The sequence below is a fragment of the Rutidosis leptorrhynchoides genome, chromosome 3, assembly GCF_046630445.1.
Source record: "Rutidosis leptorrhynchoides isolate AG116_Rl617_1_P2 chromosome 3, CSIRO_AGI_Rlap_v1, whole genome shotgun sequence".
NCBI lineage: Eukaryota > Viridiplantae > Streptophyta > Magnoliopsida > Asterales > Asteraceae > Rutidosis > Rutidosis leptorrhynchoides.
Genome location: NC_092335.1, coordinates 340,042,934 through 340,066,291, shown reverse-complemented (window position 1 = coordinate 340,066,291; position 23,358 = coordinate 340,042,934). Strand labels below are relative to the sequence as shown.

General features: G+C 30.4%; 1 protein-coding gene across 10 annotated transcripts; it reads right to left on the bottom strand.

Annotated features, from left to right (window-relative positions):
• Positions 1–89: 89 nt before the first annotated feature.
• Positions 90–6,772, bottom strand: LOC139897527 (large ribosomal subunit protein uL18-like). 10 transcript variants are annotated; one of them, XM_071880224.1, is made up of 13 exons: positions 6,590–6,772; positions 5,749–5,949; positions 5,015–5,085; positions 3,969–4,452; positions 3,555–3,684; positions 3,243–3,333; positions 3,102–3,147; positions 2,859–2,986; positions 2,726–2,764; positions 1,928–2,240; positions 837–878; positions 503–672; positions 90–394 (listed from the first exon to the last, which is right to left on the bottom strand). In XM_071880224.1, exons 11-13 carry the CDS (start codon positions 840–842, stop codon positions 274–276), a joined length of 297 nt encoding a protein of 98 aa, XP_071736325.1. In that variant the 5' UTR covers positions 843–878; positions 1,928–2,240; positions 2,726–2,764; positions 2,859–2,986; positions 3,102–3,147; positions 3,243–3,333; positions 3,555–3,684; positions 3,969–4,452; positions 5,015–5,085; positions 5,749–5,949; positions 6,590–6,772; the 3' UTR covers positions 90–273. The 10 variants fall into 10 exon arrangements, 8 of the variants coding, with proteins under 8 accessions (XP_071736325.1, XP_071736327.1, XP_071736323.1 ...); XM_071880226.1 differs by having other exon boundaries at positions 3,102–3,139; positions 3,555–4,452; XM_071880222.1 differs by lacking the exon at positions 3,969–4,452 and having other exon boundaries at positions 3,555–3,906.
• Between the last annotated feature and the right edge of the window lie 16,586 nt (positions 6,773–23,358).

The window sequence follows — 23,358 nt, the reverse complement described above, 5'->3', positions numbered from 1 at the left end:
AAGTTATAATATAAACAACCACTAACAAGTTCCAAGTACTATAGAAGCACATTTGGTAATTCATGGGTAAAAAAATGAAGAGGACCATATTTCAAGTTTTCAACAAAAGCTAACACCATATCAAAAGTAAACAAAATCAAGTTCCAAACATCACATTTAGCATTCATCGAGATGATAAAGATAGTTCTAGCATCAAATTCTTCTAAACAAAATAAAACAAACTTCAAGTCTTTCGAATCTAAACATTACAAAAACAAAAACATCTATCTTCGCTCACTCGTCATCTTCGTCTGAATCATCATCATCATTGTCTCCCGCAGCAGCGCTTAATGCATTCAACCTCTCAATAAGCTTTCGCTTCCTTTCATCATAAGTTAGCGTCTTGAGGTTATACCTATATAACAAGCACACAAACATAAGATTACAAAAAAAAAACCAACATTTTCAATTTTTGCAAATGTATTACACAAAAACAACCCAAACGGAATTAATATAATATTACTTCTTGTGTTCTTTTGGTGCCATCTTCTCTGGTTTTTTAGGGTTAGGGTCAGCACGAATTGCAGCATGAACCTTTTTGTAAAGCTCTTCGAGGCTATCTGGTTCAACCCCAGCCTTAATGTAGTCAAAAAGCTGTGACGGGTACTTTTCAGGTTCATCTTCGATTAACATCTATATAATTCAATATAAAATAATTAACCACTTGACTTGTAATAATAATATAGTTCTCATACAGTACAACAAGACCCAAATGTTTTATATATTATCTGACCATATATTTAAACATCTTTGACAAAAACAAATGTTGTTTAACAACAAAAGGTTACAAAACCTACATTCATCAACTTGAAGTTCACGAGTAGCAGCTTGAAAAGATTCTGAAATGAAAAACCAAACATAAGCAACAAATTTTTCTTTATTGCAAAAAACAAAAAAAAAAAAAACTGAAGCTTTATATCAACTCGAGGGCACTCATCGAAAGGATGATACCTCAAAACGATTACAACCCAAAGGAAACTTACAATGTTACCAAGCCCACCCGGTTTGGTTACTAGGTGGCAACAACAACTTACAATGTTGTGATAAAGAAATTAATAATTAGGTGGCAATTTTGACATGTTATAAAGCCCACCCGTTTTGCCACATTTAATGTCAATGATGTATACTCTTTGTAAAATAATTTCTCCTTTCCAGCTACAAGCGCTTTTTGATTGATCGGATAACCAATAACAGTATGAATTGCATCAAATAACAGTCTGAGTGTCAATCTGCGCACAGATTGAATGTCAATCTGTGCACAGACTGAGTGTCAATCTGAGCACAGACTGCATGTCAATCTGAGCACAGACGAGTGTCAATCTGAGCACAGACCGAGTGTCAATCTGTGCACAGACCGAGTGTCAATCTGAGCACAGACCGAGCGTCAATCTGTGCACAGACCGAGTGTCAATCTGAGCACAGACCGAGTGTCAATCTGAGCACAGACTCAGCGTCAATCTGAGCACAGACCGAGTGTCAATCTGTGCACAGACCGAGTGTCAATCTGAGCACAGACCCAGTGTCAATCTGAGCACAGACCCAGTGTCAATCTGAGCACAGACTTGAGTGTCAATCTGAGCATAGACTGAGTGTCAATCTGAGCACAACCTGAGTGTCAATCTGTACACAGACTGAGTGTCAATCTGCACACAGACTGACTATCAATCTGCACAGACAAATGGTTTTAAGTACTAATACTGTTAATTGATAATTATTCTGATATTCAGTGATAATACAAGTAATGATATAATGAAAGTCCACTTCTTTATGTTTTTTTTTCTCTGTGGTACAATTATCTAGAGTTATTTGCTAGTTTTAAATTCTATCTACTAACAAATTAGCCATATTATCGGATGATAAAAAAGTAAAGTATAGATTTGATTCATACCTGTTACGTGCATTTGAACCTGAGTAGCCAAAACATGAATTATCTCAAATTAGATGTTTTTGCTGAAGGGCATTGACCAAAACTACCTTTGAAGAACGAATTTGTTGTACCAATTTGTCTTTCCTGATTCTAATTTTGATTTAATTTTGCTGCTTTTTCTAGGGTGGGCTCGTCTCAAAACAGATTATTGGCTTCCTACTTCAAATAATAATCAAAAGACTTTATCGCAACAGTCTTCAATTTAATTATTATCAACTCCTTTCTGCTCTCAAAATTTTTCAGAGTAATACATATACGCTTTTCCAGAAGCCACCTGCAAAAGTTATGTAACTAAATCAAGCACATTAACTAGCATCTAACTGTAATTATAACTTACAAACATCAATAGTTTTGACCATGTAAACAGATCACAGTCTTCAAATGATACATTTCCAACTGTAAGCTTCTTGAAAATAGATGTAAATAGATTAAGGTGAATTTACTAGATGAAATTTAATTGGCTTATTTGACATAAAACACACGTAAAACCAACACATAGATAAGTAAATGTGTCTAAATTGAAACATCCGTAGTTTTCCACTCATCTTGTGAGTTGCAACAATATAAACCGCGATAAAAAATTTAATTGATTCAATGAAGTAGCTTCACCATTCCAGAAGAGTGGTACGACTAAAGTGAAATAGTATATTCTTTCAGAATAGACTTGGATCACATGCATCTCGAGAATGCGAAATATGTTCAACTTAATAAAGGTAAAAAATTTCAGCACAGTTCATGACAGAAAACTAGAGGTTGTACTTGTTGGGATACGTCACGTTGCTGTGTGTAGTTATTTGCCTGAAACATTATAGAAAAAATTGGCTGAAAAATGCGATACAAATTTTTTTAACTAATCAAATTTAATAATAGACGAGTGCTGTTGCCATCTTACCAGTATTTTTTGTTTCCTGATTCATATTCAAATTGAAGTTTTTCATCATCACTTTGTGCGTATATTGATTTAAGGGTAAATTGTGTCACATGGATCCCATCTGATCGTTGTTGATCATCCATAACAATCTGTACATCAATATAAACGTAGCAAGAATTTAAAACGATCTTCATCAAACAAAAGTATGCAAATCAAGAAAGACTCCCATACGGACCAAAGATAAAAATGCAATACCACTTATACCTTGTAACCGAATAGTTCACAACATGCCCTTCGGAAAACTGAGATTCTATCAGTTTTATACATGTATCATGCAACATCCTCAGTTAAAATTTTGAAAAAGAAAAAAGTTTCATACATCAACAAAATTAATATGTCACTTACCTTTCCTCACGTTTCTCAAGGGCGATGATTTGCTCTTTTAATTGAACTATTTTTCCAGATACATACGAGTCTACCGATGTCCCTGCATCACCTAAACATATGAGTCAATTTTAAGGGTTAGATTTCGACGTATAAGATGCTATCGTGTTAGTTAAAAACTTGAGTTCTGAAGAACATGACTATTTACGTGGTTCAACTTATTAACTAGAATCAACATTATTTCGTGCATACAATGTTATCTGAAAATTTTTAAAATGATAGAAAGGGATCATACACGAAACATGTAATTTCTTAAAACTGTAGCAAGAATACCTGCTATTTTAACTACTTGACAGCTTGTAATTTCTCTTTTGTTTTCTGTAATTCATTCTGTAAACTCTCTATAGTCTATTTTGCCTCACTGTCCACTGCTAACCTGTTCACCATACGCGGTACTTTCGTACTTGCAGATGAAAAATTCTGGATCAGATCGAGTGTCAATATGCGCCCAGACCGAGTGTCAATCTGCGCCCAGACCGAGTGTCAATCTGTCCCAGACCGAGTGTCAATCTGTGCCCAGTCTGAGTGTCAATCTGTGCCCAGACTGAGTGTCAATCTGCGCCCAGACTGAGTGTCAATCTGCGCCCAGACCGAGCATCAATCTGTTCCCAGACTGAGTATCAATCTGTGCCCAGACCGAGTGTCAATATGTGCAACAATAAAAATTTGACATTCTAGTCATCTCACCGTTATAACTTCAAGCATTCAAAGTTCACACTTTGATTCAAAATGATAAGGTCAAGTCTACAAACCACATTATAACCGTTATACGTAAAAAGACCATGAACCTAGCTAAGGAAAAAACATAACATAAATTAAAGCAAGCAAAAGACTGCAATGCACCATTATTACAAGATAAAGAATATTTAAACATTCATCAGATTGTTATTTTTATCCCAAACATTTTTACATTTACATATCACTATAACTAATTGTAACGCCCAAATATTTGACACAATTTTTTTTTTGTGAATAAACACTTTTAGACTAACCTTTGGGTCCCACGAAATCAGATATAATCTCTTAGGCCATGACCATTGATAAGTAGACTATTCCACCTTTCTATAGATAGTTTAATCGTCAAACACGGAGTTACGGTTTGAAAGTAATGACCTTACGAAAACAGCCACCCAAAACAAAATACTGCAACTGTTGTGCTGACCTGCTGCTGCTGTTAACACACAAGATCAGCAGCAACGCCTCATTTTTATACTTGTTTTAAACCACTTTAGACTCGACAAACCTATACATATGCTATACCATTTTGAAGCTCGTCGGGTCTACTTTCTGTCCCAATTATTAGTTTTTGCCAAAACCTAATCATTTTTAACTTACGAGCCCGCAAAGTAGGTCCGAAAGTAATTTTTGACACTTTTACTAAATTAGTAAAATTTTCCATTGAAAACTCGAATTCCCAACCACACCTCCTGGGCATGCCAAGATCATGTTACAAGTCTAAAATGACATGTTAGATGTGTTAGTGGCTTCCATTTCTTAAAATCACGCATGACCCAATTACGTCATAATCTCCTACCTTAATCAAAACAAGCCCACAACTTATTTTCAAAACAATAAATCTTTTAAATTTACTTAAAGTGACACAAGTGACGTGTCGAAATCATCAAATGCCCAAATTGACACCAAAGGGACCAAACGGGTCAAAGGGGTCAAAGTGAACAATTATCACATATTTAATAAACTTTCATATGTTCTATTCATAAAATGTTACTAACCTGGTGACTGTGAATTTGTTGCTCATCTCCAACTACAAGCTTTGCTCTTCGATCGACAACTTCAAACAAATCTGTGCAACACATAGCATGAGTTTTGCCAGTTTTACAAGAAATTCCATGTTCATAAAATTAGGTATGTGATAAGTAGTCATGCTAGTTTCCTAGCATCGTCCCTAAAAATAATATGTATGTATGAATGCAATAATATTTAGGACTACTTTATATTACCATTAAAACAAAGTTATATTTTTCAGAACAAAATAGCTAATATCAGTTATAAATAGATTTAAATATGATTATAACCAGACATGTATCAAGCATTTAATGGATAAGGTTAAATGTATAGATTGAACTGACTAATTAAAGAGTTTAGGAGATAAAGACAACCAATAGAACAACAGAGAATCAAACTCTAGCAGTAGAGACAACTACAAAGCACACACATTCATTCTTAACTTGTAGTGGTACTTCAAGACTCGGTTCACATCAAACTAGTGCAAACTGAAAACTTATTTTATACAATGACACTACAGATGCTACAATGGCCTTACTTAAAGTTTTCCCTCCACCCTATTGCATAGCACTAAGATTGAAAATATGAAAGTTTATTTAGATCTTCGTGATGATATTTTTCACCAAGCCTTCAATAGATAAACAAACAAACAGAAACTAACATTTTATGAATAGAACATAAGAGAAAATTGTAGTGATATCAAACTTAACATCCAAATTACCTTTTTGCCAAAAAAATGTACTTAAAACTCAAAACATGAGCATAAGAAATATGACCAATCATTTTGCACCAACTTCCAATCCAGAATGTCCAAACCTCATTCTTAGTCACCCATTACTTTGAAAAACAAAAATACTCATCCTCAGTGGTAATTCTCACCCATTTTGACTTTTCACTTTGACTCAAAATAGTCAAAATTTTACTGCAGATATCACAACAATAATAGGAAACATGAGGCTCATAACATAAAATTATTTCCAGCAGGTATTCAAAACACAATAGTCAAATATTATACAATTTGACTTATCAGTTTACCTTGAAAAAGTTAAAGTACATAAGAAATCATCTTCTGCTACTAAACAGACTAAGAGTTATTAGCAAGTTCAACAAACATCATATATGATAGATGAAGGTGAATTCACTAGATGAACATTTAGGTGAATTCACTAGGTGAATATGAATGTGTATTAATCAATTAGGTGAATTTAGGCGAAGTTTGTTCATATACATATCAATCTACGCACACACTAAATGTCAATCTCAATCTGTTCACAGACTAATTATCAATCTCAATTAGGTTAATTTCAATCAACCTATGTACACAGATTAAATCTCAATCATTTCACAGACTAATTATCAAAAATACTTTATTCAAACAATTAAAGTATTTTTGAGTGCAATATATATATACTACTACTAAACTGACTGAAAGTTTTTAGAAAGTTCAACAAACATCATAGATAATAGATGAATGTGAACTCACTAGATGGACATTTTTAGGTGAATTTACTAGGTGAATATGAATGTGTATCAATTAATTAAGTGAATTTAGGCTAATTTACCTTGTGAATCATCTTTATAGTGAAAAGAAGCTTCAACATCATTAGAATCATCTTTAACATCATTGGAATGATGAACACAGGTTTCACAAACGAATCGATTAAATTCAAATTCGCGAATTGAATAACTCATACGCGAATTGAATTTATGGCACGAGTAATTTCTTCATCATCTTCATTATTTTAGTTGGTGTTTTCGTGATTTTTGGTTATAATTTGTGTTGAGAAAATTGAATATAGGGCATGATTGATACGTAAATAACTGGGGAATTTAATGGTCAAATGTCAAAAATACCCCTCCGCGTAAATGAGTTCTTTGGGTTCTCTTGGTTCTCTCTAGATCATCACCATATATATATATATATATATATATATATATATATATATATATATATATATATATATATATATATATATATATTAATTGACGTCTAAGTGTATAAGTGTGTGACCTCGAAGGCTCAAATGAATTTAGCCATATAGTTATGTGTTGTACCTTCCGCATAAATCCTACAGACTCCCACTTGTGTATGGCACAACACCAAGTAACTTTACAAACAATGGTTAGCGTCTAGCAACACTCCATTGTCCCCAAATTCATATGAGTGTAGCTGAACTGCTCATAGTAAGTGTTGAATGTCATTTATCCCTTTGTTTCAGATACTTTAATAAAACTTGAGACATGGATCATCAGTCATTCTCATTTTTTTAACAATTTTATTTCTCGATCTTAAAAGTGAATTAGATCACCAAATTAATCAAGTATCATCTCAATTACATTTGGGTTCGGCCACACAAATATCTTATTCATTCATCGAGGAGCTCATAAGTATCTAACTCCAAACAGATTGGAGGAACAAATCCTATCTTGCATACACGTGTCTGTCACGAGCTACACATTACACCCAATAATGGCTTTTATAACAGCCTTATTCAGGACAGCGTTTAACCATATCAAAGTATAATGCTCCACACATCGAAACTGGAGAGCATCTCAAGTCGAAGGACATAATGACATAACCACTTGCGAGTCTCACTATTTGATGTTGATCCATATAGTGAAATCTCGAAGGTTGGGTCATTCCAATATGCATCCTATGAATACATATGAGTTTGATAGTAACACATTACACCATATCAAACACTCACATTTGTCTTAGTTTGATGTTACTCCCGTATCATCAATCGACAATGGAAAATTTTGAATAAGTCATTATTCACGGATTTAAACATGCAAATAAAGAACACATTAATTATGAATAAAAATGATCATAACACATTATATCAATTCATTACAAATAAAAACTGCTTTGATGTTCCAATTATCCAAATACTAAAAAGTACATAAAATTATTAGCTGTTCTAAGCCCAATGTTCCTAGAATGCTCGACATGCTTGGTACAAGACATTGGCTTTGTGAACGGGTCAGCTAGATTAATCTGTTGGAACCTTTTGAATATGTACTTCACCTCTCTCTATAACTTCACGAATGTAGTGAAATTTGCGAAGGATGTATTTGGCACCACGTATAACTCCTGGTTCATTTGCTATTACTATAGCACCAGTATTGTCGTAATACATGTCCATGGGATTTTCAATGCTGGGAACAACGCCAAGCCCATATATGAATTTTCTGATCCAAACAGCTTCATGAGCAGCTTCGGATGCAGCAATGTATTCTGATTCTGTTGTAGACATCGTTGTAGTGCTCTGCTTTGAGCTTCTCTAGTCGACTGCACCTCCGTTCATAACTAAAATGTAGCCAGATTATGATTGACTATCATCTCGATGAGTTTCGAAACTAGCATCAGTGTAACACTTTATGCTCAGTTAATCGAAACCTCCGTAAACTAAGAACATATCTTTAGTATTTCGCAAATACTTCAATATATATTTTACAGCAGTCCAGTGACAATCACCTGGATCTGTTGGTATCGGCTCGTCATATTGAGAGCAAAAGAAACATCTGGTCTAGTGCACCTCATAGCATACATGATGGATCTAATAGCTGAAGCATATTGAACCCCAGTTGAAAGGACCCGTTCATATACATTATAAACGATTCACAATAGTTGATTTCATCGCGATGAATTTGACCTCTATATGATACATTTTACAAACATTGCATTCATTTTTAAAAGACAGACTTTCATTTATATCGAAAGTTGACGGCATGCATACCATTTCATAATATATCCAGCTATAATTGACTTAATAATAATCTTGATGAACTCAACAACTCGAATGCAACTTCTTTTGAAATATGTCATGAATGACTCCAAGTAATATCTTTAAAATGAGCAAATGCACAGCGGAAAATTTCTTTCATACCTGAGAATAAACATGCTATAAAGTGTCAACCAAAAGGTTGGTGAGTTCATAAGTTGATCATAAACAATAAAAAAAATTCATCATTTTGATAGACCACAAGATTTAAATCCTGCATGGTACAAATGGGCCCGAATCCTATACCCACCTGTAATGTACATGCGATATCTTTTAAATACAGTACACCTTTCTCGTGTACGAATCATCTTTCATAAATCTTAGTAACCGTACACATATCTTGTGCACAAAAATAACATACACATAACCTGTGTATAAAATCATTCTCTCGATACATAACATTCACTTTTAATTGCTTTCATAGCTTGGCTTGGTAACCGACCTTAACATATAATGCACATTATAATATTCCCAAAACAGAATATCTCGTCTGTATAATAATCATATAAACTTCGAAGTACTAAACACCACGCCCACTAGCCCTTCCGTCTAGTGAACATTCCGGGTGAGGGTGTTAAACCCGGTAGCTACCTTTAGGATTCGCGTCAATTAGGCGTGCACTAATTCTCAAAATTAGTGATGTTCCCTAATTCTTAGTTTACCAAGCAATAATAATCAGGGGAAAAATATTCATATCAATTGTGGCAATTATCACGTCCACATAATTCAATGGTGGCAATTATCACATCCACATAATTCATTCGAGGAATGTTTTGCTTGTGTCTATCTCGTCAAACATTTATAAAAGCATTTCATGTATTCGCAGTTCAAAATGTATTTCAAAAGCATTTAATATATCAGTTGTACAAGTAGCGTATGTATTCTCAGTCCCAAAAATGTAAAGAGTTAAAGGGAATCAAATGAACTTACCTATTGTATTTTGTAGTAAAAATACACATGACGACATTAAACAATGCAGGGTTGACCTTGGATTCACGAACCTATATCAATTATGTATATTAACACATATAATAGTAATCAAATAATTTCGTATATTATATTTATATATCTTATATATTTATTTTGTATGTATTTAAAATAATTAATATTTATATAGTTTAATATTATATTCAAAATCAATAATTTATTATATGTAAATATTTATGTAAATAATCTTAATATATAAAATTATATGTAATATCATGGTAGTTGTAATATATATACTTTTATATAGAAATATTTATTTGTTATATTAATATTGTTAATATAAAATTAGTAATCATAATAACATTAGTAATAATAATAATAATAATAATAATAATAATAATAATAATAATAATAATAATAATAATAACAATAATAATAATGATAATGATAATAATAATGATAATGATACTACTTCTAATAATAACTTTGAAAATAATGGTTTTATCAATAGTAATAATACTAACATTTATTTTAATAACTATAATGATAATAATGATATGAATAATAATGATAAGTGAATAAATAAATAACTACCTCAATGGAGTAATCCTAAAAAAAAAATTCTCAAGCTCGGGTTTGAACCCGTGACCTCCCGCTAACCCAATAAAACCACAAACCACTCCTCTATTTCTTATTTTCTGCTAGTAACCATACATAAATTTGTTTACCATGTTAACTGTCCCTTCTTCTTCTTCTTTTTCCCAATTTTTTTTTGCCACAGACGAGGATTGAACCCGCGACCTCTTGATTAACACCAACACGCCTATCCATCTGATCTAATATGTCTTTCTGTTTTAAATTCCCATTTGATTCCTATATCTTCATCTGTTCTATTCCTTGTTCTTCTTCCTTAAACTTACAACCCATCATCATAATTATATGTAACTCTAATCATCATATATTATAATTATCATCTTAATACTATCATTATCATTCTTTATCATCATCATTAACTTACTTTATCATCATCAAAATCATCAACCCGTCATCCTCCTTTTATGAACATCATTATCATAATTCACACTATCATCATTATCATCTTCGTATATCATTTACATCATACATCTAAACCGTAACATCATTTTAATCATTATTATGATCATAACTTAATCATCATACATCGGTTATCATTCAATTGTCATAATCATCTTTCCTAATCGTCAACACCATCTTAATCGTCCTAAACAAAATCGAACAGAATATATGGACAATGATAGTAGCCCACTTAACAAGAATAGGCTCACTAGCCCATCTATAAAATCAAGATAAATTAATACGGCCCAAGATGACACCTCATTCTATCAATATATATGTATTTTTGATATTAAGGAAACGTAATATTATAAATAACACAAACATTAATATTTAACTTTTAATATTAATTTTAATAATAAAACTAGTAATATTTATAATAAAGATGATATTAACATCATAATAATACTAGTAAGAATAATGAAACTAACAATTTTAAACAATATAATAATTTAGTAATCAGATTAATAATAATAATACCTTCAATAATCCTAATAATAATTAACATATAATTTACTAATAACCATGATACTAACAATAATGTATTTACTATATTTTACTTATAATTTAAATTTAATATGTAATATTATCTTTTATTAATTACATCTTAATATATATTATATAATATTATATATTGAATATCTATTATTCATAAAATTTATAAATACAATATATTAGTTATTAATAGATATATTTTATATATATATATATATATATATATATATATATATATATATATATATTACAATATACATATGATAATAATTATCATCGAAATCATCTATACATAGATTTACTTTAGTAACAACTTATTTTTTATACTATTTTACATTTTTAATTTTAATGAGTTAATAACATTTTTATAATTTCCAATACTTACACTTATATATAAATATACATTTATTTAATTACATAATTATTTACCATCAATTTATTCGTGAATCGTCGGTAATAGTTAAAGGTCAAATGAATCTATGTAAACAGTTCAAGAATTTTTGAGACTCAACTTTACAGACTTTGCTTATCGTGTCGAAATCATTTAAAGATTAAGTTTAAATTTGGTCAGAAATTTCCGGGTCGTCACAGTACCTACCCGTTAAAGAAATTTCGTTCCGAAATTTGAGTGAGGTCGTCATGGCTAACCATAAAAATGTTTTCATGACGAATATGAGTTGATAAATAGAGTTTTATCATCATTGAGTAATATGGATAAAATGATTCGATTAATCGAAGCGTATGAATGAAGCTATCACAAATGATCGAGATGAAAAAATGGAGATTTTCCATAACTTTTGACGTAGTCTCGACTGAATTCCGGAATTCAAGGGATTTAAAGAAAATCTTCGAAGTCTGAGAGATTTGATTCTTCGGCGAATAAGGAGATTAAGATCTCTATAATTAAATACGGTGATCTGCCTCGATTACTCTGTCTGATATTTTCATTATAAATTAAACTCCTCCGTTCCATTATTCTCACCATTCCTATACTTTCTTTCTTAGTTCATACATCCAAAAGATTGTGAAAATGCTTAATCCATTTCTAATCCTTGATATTTTCTTAATTATCATTTCTATCATCCTTCTTTTTAATCTTCCACCAGAAGAATCTGGTTACTTCTACTATTACCTTGGGGTGATACTATTCTTAATTCTACCGTGTCTTTATATTGCTATTCGTGTTAATATCCACAGTTTGTAATTTATGTGTTGTTATTGGGCTTTATATTCTCCCTTATATTTCGGAGTCCCTGCTTTCGTCTTCTATAATCATTGTCATTCACAGTTAATGCTCTCTCTTATTTGCTACGATTTATACCCCCTTTCTATTTCGAAGTTCCATGCTTTTGTTTTCTTTTCTCAAGTAATGGTCCAGAATTTGTAGGTATGGAGTTTCGAATGAACATGACTAATGTTCTAAGAGAGAGATTGTAATAGCACGATTTTGATTTGGTAAATTACCAGAATTCAAGAGAAAAGATAGAACTATCAAGAAAATATGTTCTTGATATGTTTAGAGATTAGATAGAACGTAAGAGTCGTGTAACATGGCACATGATGACGTTATGATCCGTGAATCATCACATCCCATTAGAAACTCAGCATGACTTACTGTAATATAATCACGTTGATCAAGTGTCATTATATTATACAAACTCATGCATCAATTTCCAACACTACTTCAAAATCATTCATAATTCAAACTCAAATTTTAAAGAAAATTTAGAAACTAACGTAGTTTCCTTTATGATGTAATATAGATAGCACGAAGAGATAAATAATTTCGGACGAGAATATTTATGGAAATATCTTCAGAAATATCGAAGATATTTATGATGATATTTTGGAATTTCTAAGTTCGATGGTTGATGAGGAAAGATTTTCCGCAAGATTTTAACATGAATCCGGAGCAAAATATTCGCTAAAGATTTCATCAGAAACAGAATCATCAGGATTATTTGAAGGCAGATTTAGTCTTTGTGATTTGTCCACAACCTCCTTCATAGTTTCGCATAATCTGCTTTTCTGTACTAAATTTTTCTCATCTTCTGAGCTTCTTCAGCCACTATTCTTTATCATCAAACTTTCGACTGTTAAGATTGTTTACAGTTTTTGCTGCTTCATCAGCAATCTCAAAATTTCAAAAACTAGTTCGCAGTTTAGGGTGTTTTTCAGAAACTTCACATTCGCAGTCTGTAAGTTCAGGAGATAGACGTTATATGTACATATATAATTGTTGGCATAGAAACGCTGCGAGATCCAAAGTATTGTTTGCTGATTACCGGTAATTGGTATGGCAATTCTAGTTACAAGGTGCGGATGAATATATGCTAAGGTTTGAATGAACAGATATAATGGTTTTTCAGAAAGTCAAAGATCAATGAAGTTGTTGGTAAGTTTACTGCTAATTTGGTGAGATATAAAAGGTTTCCCCGGTAACGATGACGAAAGGCAACTTATATAACAAGGTTATACTAAGGCTTATCCGAATGGAAAGTCGAAATTGATTTGCTGAAGCTGTGACAAAATTGACTACTTTGGAAAGGAATTGCAAAGTTATTTTCAGTAATAACAACGTCAAAGGAGCTAGCACAGATACGTGTTAAACGTTTATTCAGGTTTCGATTTCTTTCAGGTGCATAACTATACGCATCAATCTTTTCTTCCGTAGATGAAGTGCGGTTGGTTCATCCTCTGGATTGAGGTGTTTTTAAGAATCATGAAAGATTTGAACGCAGGTTGTAATCGTCAAGACACAAATGAGGTTTAAGATGAAATCAAGTGGCAAATTTGAAGAATTATTTTAGTTTCATATGTTATAATCGATATTTTAATTCATTTTAATTGTCTAATGTTGGTAGTCCTCAGTTGATAGTCCACAGTTAGCAGTTCAATAATTCATATATAGTTTGATATAATATTCGAATTAATTTAATACGTATCGTGACCCGTGTACATGTCTCAGACTCGATCACAACTCAAAGTATATATATTATTTAAGAATCAACCGCAACCCTGTATAGCGAACTCGAACATTATAGCATATAGAGTATCTATAGTTATTCCAAATAATATATATATATATATATATATATATATGCGTCAATATGATATGTCAAAACTTTGTATACGTGTCCCGATATTTAAAGTGCGTAAAATAAATAACAGAAATTAAATGACGATAAATTAAATTGCGAGAATATAAATTATGCTAAATAAATTGCGATAAATAAATTGCGATAAATAAATTGCGATAAATAAATTACGATAAATAAATTGCGATAAATAAATGTAATACGGAATTAACAGTTAGCTAGGATTTGTGTTAGCGTGAATTCTTAACAAAATTCCTCATAGTTAATTTGTCTGTTTCTAACAAATTTTATTTTGTCAAATGTTTTCTTCATTATGCCACTTGTTGGATTCTGATAGGTCAAAATCCAAATATGAAATTGAATGAAAAAGGTTATTCTGCGGTGAACGGATACGTATATCGGTGGATGTAAGTAGGATAGTGAATGACTGTTGTATCAGATTCGAAGAATGTACATTGTAACTTATTAATGTGAAATCTAAATATTCCTCAGGTATTACCTACCCGTTAAAATATTTTCACCATTAACGTTTTGTACAAATGAATTTTTAATTACAATCTTTATGAAAATATACTTACATATATATTTTCTTCAGATGTAATCATGGATTTAATGAGTTAACATGATATTAATCTCATTTGCTTTTCGGTTGAACTAGAGTACATAATCTCTAAAACATTAGAGATTACATAATCGTCATGTCGAACGAAGATAAAATAGATAGAACGATACGTAGAACGATGATTATGCTCGAGGTACAGATCGTGATGTTGAGGCGTGTGTTGTTGATGGTACGGGGGTTGTTGCTGGTGGTTCTGTTGATGTCAGTGATGTTGCTGAAGCTGGTAAGTTTTGCACAATATTTTCCAAGGCTACAACTCGGGCGCGAAACTCGTTGACTTCTTCTATTACATCGGGATGATTATCGGTTCGGACGAGCGGATGAATAAGATCTAGAATAGTGGATAGAATATAATCGTGTCGAGCTACTCTAGAATTGAGGCTGAAAATGGTGTTTCGGATAGGTTCGCCGGTAAGTGCTTCAGGTTCTTCACTAAGAGGTGAATTTGGTTGGTGGAAGGGATCGCCTTCTTTGTGTCTCCATTGATTAAGTAGGCTATGAACCCAGCCCCAATTCATCCAGAATAGATGATGGCTGATTGGTTGGTCCATTCCGGTCACACTGCTTTCGGAGCTCGAGTGGGACTCCATATCGGATTCCGAGGGACTTGAACTAGTGGCGAGTTCCATTTCGTACGATTAAATAAAGGATTTTTCGATATGAAATGATTTTCGGATATCGGATGATATTATATACATAGTACAGAAGATCCCGTAACTTACGGAGGGAATTAGGGAGACGTGTCAGATAAAGTCTACAATAACAGATACGTTAAGATATGGATTAACAGATACGCTAAGATATGAATTTTGTCTATACACTATTCATGCAATCAATGCAGTAAGATGTGTCTAGACTAAGAATGATAAGCGAGTGATTACCTAAGAATGATAAGCAGGTAATTTTCGACACAAAATGATAAGCAAAACTTTTGACATACAGACACGGTCGAAGTCCAGACTCACTAATGCATCTAAACAACTATCAGTTAGACACACTAATGCAAGAGCTGGTTCACTAAGACCACTGCTCTGATACCAACTGAAAGGACCCGTTCATATACATTATAAACGATTCACAATAGTTGATTTCATCGCGAGGAATTTGACCTCTATATGATACATTTTACAAACATTGCATTCGTTTTTAAAAGACAAACTTTCATTTACATCGAAAGTTAATGGCATGCATACCATTTCATAATATATCCAGCTATAATTGACTTAATAATAATCTTGATGAACTCAACGACTCGAATGCAACTTCTTTTGAAATATGTCATGAATGACTCCAAGTGATATCTTTAAAATGAGCAAATGCACAGCGGAAAATTTCTTTCATACCTGAGAATAAACATACTATAAAGTGTCAACCAAAAGGTTGGTGAGTTCATAAGTTGATCATAAACAATAAAAAAAATTCATCATTTTGATAGACCACAAGATTTAAATCCTGCATGGTACAAATGGGCCCGAATCCTATACCCACCTGTAATGTACATGCGATATCTTTTAAATACAGTACACCTTTCTCGTGCACGAATCATCTTTCATAAATCTTAGTAACCGTACACATATCTTGTGCACAAAAATAACATACACATAACCTGTGTATAAAATCATTCTCTCGATACATAACATTCACTTTTAATTGCTTTCATAGCTTGACTTGGTAACCGACCTTAACATATAATGCACATTATAATATCCCCAAAACAGAATATCTCGTCTGTATAATAATCATATAAACTTCGAAGTACTAAACACCACGCCCACTAGCCCTTCCGTCTAGTGAACATTCCGGGTGGGGGTGTTAAACCCGGTAGCTACCTTTAGGATTCGCGTCAATTAGGCGTGCACTAATTCTCAAAATTAGTGATGTTCCCTAATTCTTAGGTTACCAAGCAATAATAATCAGGGGAAAAATATTCATATCAATTGTGGCAATTATCACGTCCACATAATTCAATGGTGGCAATTATTACGTCCACTTAATTCATTCGAGGAATATTTTGCTTGTGTCTATCTCGTCAAACATTTATAAAAGCATTTCATGTATTCGCAGTTCAAAATGTATTTCAAAAGCATTTAATATAGCAGTTGTACAAGTAGCGCATGTATTCTCAGTCCCAAAAATGTAAAGAGTAAAAGGGACTCAAATGAACTCACCTATTGTATTTTGTAGTAAAAATACATACGACGACATTAAACAATGCAGGGTTGACCTCGGATTCACGAACCTATATCAATTATGTATATTAACACATATAATAGTAATCAAATAATTTCGTATATTATATTTATATATCTTATATATTTATTTTGTATGTATTTAAAATAATTAATATTTATATAGTTTAATATTATATTCAAAATCAATAATTTACTATATGTAAATATTTATGTAAATAATCTTAATATATAAAATTATATGTAATATCATGGTAGTTGTAATATATATACTTTTATATAGAAATATTTATTTGTTATATTAATATTGTTAATATAAAATTAGTAATCATAATAACATTAGTAATAATAATAATAATAATAATAATAATAATAATAATAATAATAATAATAACAATAATCATAATGATAATGATAATAATAATGATAATAATACTACTTCTAATAATAACTATGAAAATAATGGTTTTATCAATAGTAATAATGCTATCATTTATTTTAATAACTATAATGATAATAATGATATGAATAATAATGATAAGTGAATAAATAAATAACTACCTCAATGGAGTAATCCTAAAAAAAATGCCCAAGCTCACGTTTGAACCCGTGACCTCCCACTAACCCAATAAAACCACAAACCACTCCTCTATTTCTTATTTTCTGCTAGTAACCATACTTAAATTTGTTTAACATGTTAACTGTCCCTTCTTCTTCTTCTTTTTCCCAAATTTTTTTTTGCCACAGACGAGGATTGAACCCGCGACCTATTGATTAACACCAACACACCTATCCATCTGATCTAATATGTCTTTCTGTTTTAAATTCCCATTTGATTCCTATATCTTCATCTGTTCTATTCTTTGTTCTTCTTCCTTAAACTTACAACCCATCATCATAATTATATGTAACTCTAATCATCATATATTATAATTATCATCTTAATACTATCATTATCATTCTTTATCATCATCATTAACTTACTTTATCATCATCAAAATCATCAACCCGTCATCCTCCTTTTATGAACATCATTATCATAATACACACTATCATCATTATCATCTTCGTATATCATTTACATCATACATCTAAACCGTAACATCATTTTAATCATTATTATGATCATAACTTAATCATCATACATCGGTTATCATTCAATTGTCATAATCATCTTTTCCTAATCGTCAACACCATCTTAATCGTCCTAAACAAAATCGAACGGAATATATGGACTATGATAGTAGCCCACTTAACAAGAATAGGCTCACTAGCCCATCTATAAAATCAAGATAAATTAATACGGCCCAAGATGACACCTCATTCTATTAGTAGCTGTGACAACCCGGAAATTTCCAACCAAATTTAAACTTTATCTTTATATTATTCTGACACGATAAGTAAAGTTTGTTAAGTTAAATCTCAAGAATTTTAAATTGTGTTCATACATTCATTATAACCTCGACCAAATTCCGACGATTCACGAACCGTTATATATAAATAAATATGTATATATATGTATATATATATTATAACTTGAGAATATTAATAAAGTATTAAACGTATAACACTTTACATGAACATATTTGTTTCAATATATTTATCGATGGAATTAGAAGATAATATCAAATGATTGATTTATCAGATACATTATGATATCATTACGGGTCTATGTTATGAGGTCCACTGTGATTTAAGAAATCTATTCTTTTTGACAACATTCGGAAAATGGTAAAGTGATTTATAAGTAAGAACGTGAAGTGTAAATAAATTAGATGTTGGATATCGACAAGTTAAGTAACTTGACATTTTTCATTAAGATGATTTCATACGTTTATTTAACCTTTGAACTTTATCCCATGCTTCACCAACAAACTGTAATTTAAAAACTTGAAACCTATTATGAATATATATGATTCTACTTTTCTAAAACATTTTATGATATAACGATTTCCATTATTTTAACCTTTGAACAAAATGATTCTTAAAAATATATTTGGTTTTGGAAAACAAAATTATTATATTTATTTGATTTAGTTTCAAACGTACAAAAACGATTTCAGTTTAAAAAGAACTTTATTATTAAAACGTATATCACTTTTATAAATATCTAGAACCACTTTTGACAACTCATTACTTAACCAGTATGATAAAGATAACGATATTTATATTTTATTTTATTAAATATATATAACAATTTAAATTAATATTATATATATTTATACGCGTATTATACGTACATAGTTTTATACTTTTACTATACTTAAACTTTACCTTTACTTTATTTTTACTTTACTTTAACTTTAATAATTCATACTTTAATAATTCATACTTTAATAATTCACTTTAATAATTCATACTTTAATAATTCTCTTTAATAATTCATACTTTAATAATTCACTTTAATAATTCATACTTTAATAATTCACTTTCAAAAATCTATTATAAATAGAATTCAATAGGTTTCATTATTTCATAGAAACTTGAAAATATTTTTCTCTAAACTCTCTCAATCGATTTATATATATATATATATATATATATATATATATATATATATATATATATATATATATATATATATATATATATATATTTACTCCGTATTATTTCAAGATATTATTAGTATACATAAAATATTACGTCAGAGTGCTGTCCGAGTGATTTCGAAATTGTTTTTCGAGTGGGATTGGATTAAGGAAATTATGGGTTATAGCTATGGAGGTGATTGGGTATGGTTCATGGGTATGCTCGTGAGGTCAATATAGTGTTTATCATCTCCGTTGCGTCTACGTACCTTTCCTGCAATATTGAATCTCAATATTGATACGTGAGTACTCATAATTTAACTTTTACATACTAATAGTGTATCCCTGACTAGTGCTCGAGTATATAGGATTATGCATGTTTGTACTTTTGATATTGCCTTTAGTTAGGTTATGTTGAATCCTGAATTAGTTATATATGCGACTGAGATAAGGTATAAGATATGCATGTCGTTGGAAAGCTAGCGAAAAATTAAGAACTTTTCATTTAGATATCGAATGATTTCGATGAACGGATTTGAAGTTATAGTCCATCGAATTTTTGTATTATTATTAAAAATGATTATTATTATCGTCGTTATTATCGTCGTTCTAGTTTTATCTTATTATTATTATTATTATTATCTTTATCAATAAAAGGATTTATATTTAAAAATTGTTATTTTTTTTATTATTACTATCGTTATTATCGTTAAAGTTATAATTAGTATTATTATTATTATCCAATTATTATTATTATTATTATTATTGGTATTATTATTATTATTATTATCATTATTAATATATATATCATTATTTAAAAATGGTTATTGTTATTGTTATTATTATTATTACTATATTATCATTAAGATAATTATTAGTATTATCGTTAATAATATTATAGTAACTATCATTTTTAATATTAGTGTAATTAAAAAAAATATTTGTAACACCTAATTATTTTGATTACTATTATTATCATTATTACGAACACGATATAAAAGGTGATTAAAAGCTATTAAACAAAACGATTAGGAAATAATGGGTAAGAGTATCATGATAAAATTAAAATATTATAAGATATTGATTTAGATAAAATTATCGTTCTTATTATTTTTATCATTACTATTATTATTAAAATTATCGTTAGTATTAAAACTATCATTCTAGAAAAAATTATCATTTTAATAGAAATGTCATTGTTACTATAAAATATCATTATTATTATTATTTTAAATAGAATTATTATTTTAAAGATAATATTAAAAATTATCGTAAATATTAAAGTTATCATAATTAGAATTATCGTTTTATCATAATGTCATCTTAGTAATTATAAATATTGATATTTTATAATAATAATAATTATTACAAAATAATACAACTTTTACTTACTATCATTATATATATTATTTTATCAAATAAATATTTGATACAAACATATTTTACTACGTGTAATAACTTACTTTAATAATACCTATCATATTTTCTTTATAATATTAAATGAACCCTATAAATTTTATTACTTAATATATATAAAAGTATATTTTATTATATAAATATAATATAAAATTTTATTTATTAATAAATAAATTATATTATTTACTCTAATAAATCTTTTAAAAATATTTAAAAATATAAAACGACGATATTTAAACTATATATTACTCATGTATAGATTTTTGGAAATTATTTTGAGTCAAATTTATTTTTGTTGACTTTTGCATATTAGTCTCGAGCATTAGGATTGTGGTACACTTTGACTTGACCTAATTTGTTAGATAAATATTGACCAACACATAAATATATATAATTAATTTAGGTTCGTGAATCCGAGACCAACCTTGCACTTTACATTTTACAATAATACAGTATGGTGAGTTTCATTTAATCCCTTTTTACTCTTTACATTTTTGGAGCTGAGAATACATGCAAATGTTTTATTAAATGTTTTACAATAATTATATGCGTGAGTTTCATTTGCTCTCTTTTTACTCATTACATTTTTTGGCTGAGAATACATGCAAATGCTTTATTAACTGTTTTACAATATTTATATGCGTGAGTTTCATTTACCTTTTTACCATTTATATTTTTGGGACTGAGAATACATGCGCTTTTATAAATGTTTGACGAAATAGACACAAGTAATTGAAACTACATTCTATGGTTGAATTATCGAAATCGAATATGCCCCTTTTTATTAAAGTCTGGTAATCTAAGAATTAGGGAACAGACACCCTAATTGACGCGAATCCTAAAGATAGATCTATTGGGCCTAACAAACCCCATCCAAAGTACCGGATGCTTTAGTACTTTGGAATTATATCATGTCCGAAGGAGGATCCCGGAATGATAGGGGATATTCTTATATGTATCTAGTTAATGTCGGTTACCAGGTGTTCACCATATGAATGATTATTTTTGTCTCTATGCATGGGACGTATATTTATGAGAACTGGAAATGAAATTCTTGTGGTCTATTAAAATGATGGAAATAAATGATTATGATAAACTAATGAACTCACCAACCTTTTGGTTGACACTTTAAAGCATGTTTATTCTCAGGTGTTAAAGAAATCTTCCGCTGTGCATTTGCTCATTTTAAAGATATTACTTGGAGTCTTTCATAGCATATTTCGAAGAACGTTGCATTCGAGTCATTGAGTTCATCAAAGATTATTATTAAATCAATTTATAGTTCGATAGTGGATATTATGAAATGGTATGCATGCCTGTCAATTTTTGATGTAAAGAAAGATTGTCTTTTAAAAACGAATGCAATGTTTGTAAAATGTATCATTTAGAGGTCAAATACCTCGCAATGTAATCAACTATTGTGAATCGTTTATAATGTATATGAACGGGTCCTTTCAGTAGCTCGTCCTTATTTCAGTTTATTTGCACGATTCAGATGGAAATAAGAATGAAAAGAAAAGCACATCTCAAAAGTTTTAGCAAGTAGGATTATAATATGTTGTCCATTCAACCTTTAAACCGTCCCACTTCTAAATACTTAATCTCTTATTTACCTACTATCGGTCCATCTACATGATTAATGAGGGCTTCTAGTTTATAAACAATACGTAACCTATGATAACAATTTGCAGCAGCCTCTAGTTGACTTCATAAAGTAATATTTTCGACACCAAATATTTCGTGGGGCTGTCCAGCTATTTAATTCAAATATTTAATGTATACACTCGACAATAACATAAAGGAAATTTGTGAGTGCTTCGGTCCCAGCACATACAAGCAAATACGTTGTCCAAGTAGAACAAGTAAGGATCCGGTTTTAGTGGGACATTATTTTAATGGAACGGCTTTTGTTTCGAAGTATACATATATATGTGGGTGGTGGTTCAATGGTTGCAGTGGCTGAAAATGGGAATAGAAAAGAAAGAAAAGAATGGAACATGAAGATGCTAAATGATGTGATTTTAAACCGAAAGTTATTGTAGCGGCATCGATAGTTGGTTGGGTTTGTTGAGGATGAATTTTATAATAACGAAAATGGTTATTGTAGGGTGGTATTCGGACAGAATAGAAACAGAAATCAGCGAGTAAAGCAAAGCAGTATCACACTTATTGTATACAT

Coding starts and splice junctions, on each gene's coding strand:
- LOC139897527 (XM_071880226.1), bottom strand. Junction 395..502: donor GCACCAAAAGAACACAAGAA/GTAATATTATAT, acceptor CTTGTTATATAG/GTATAACCTCAAGACGCTAA.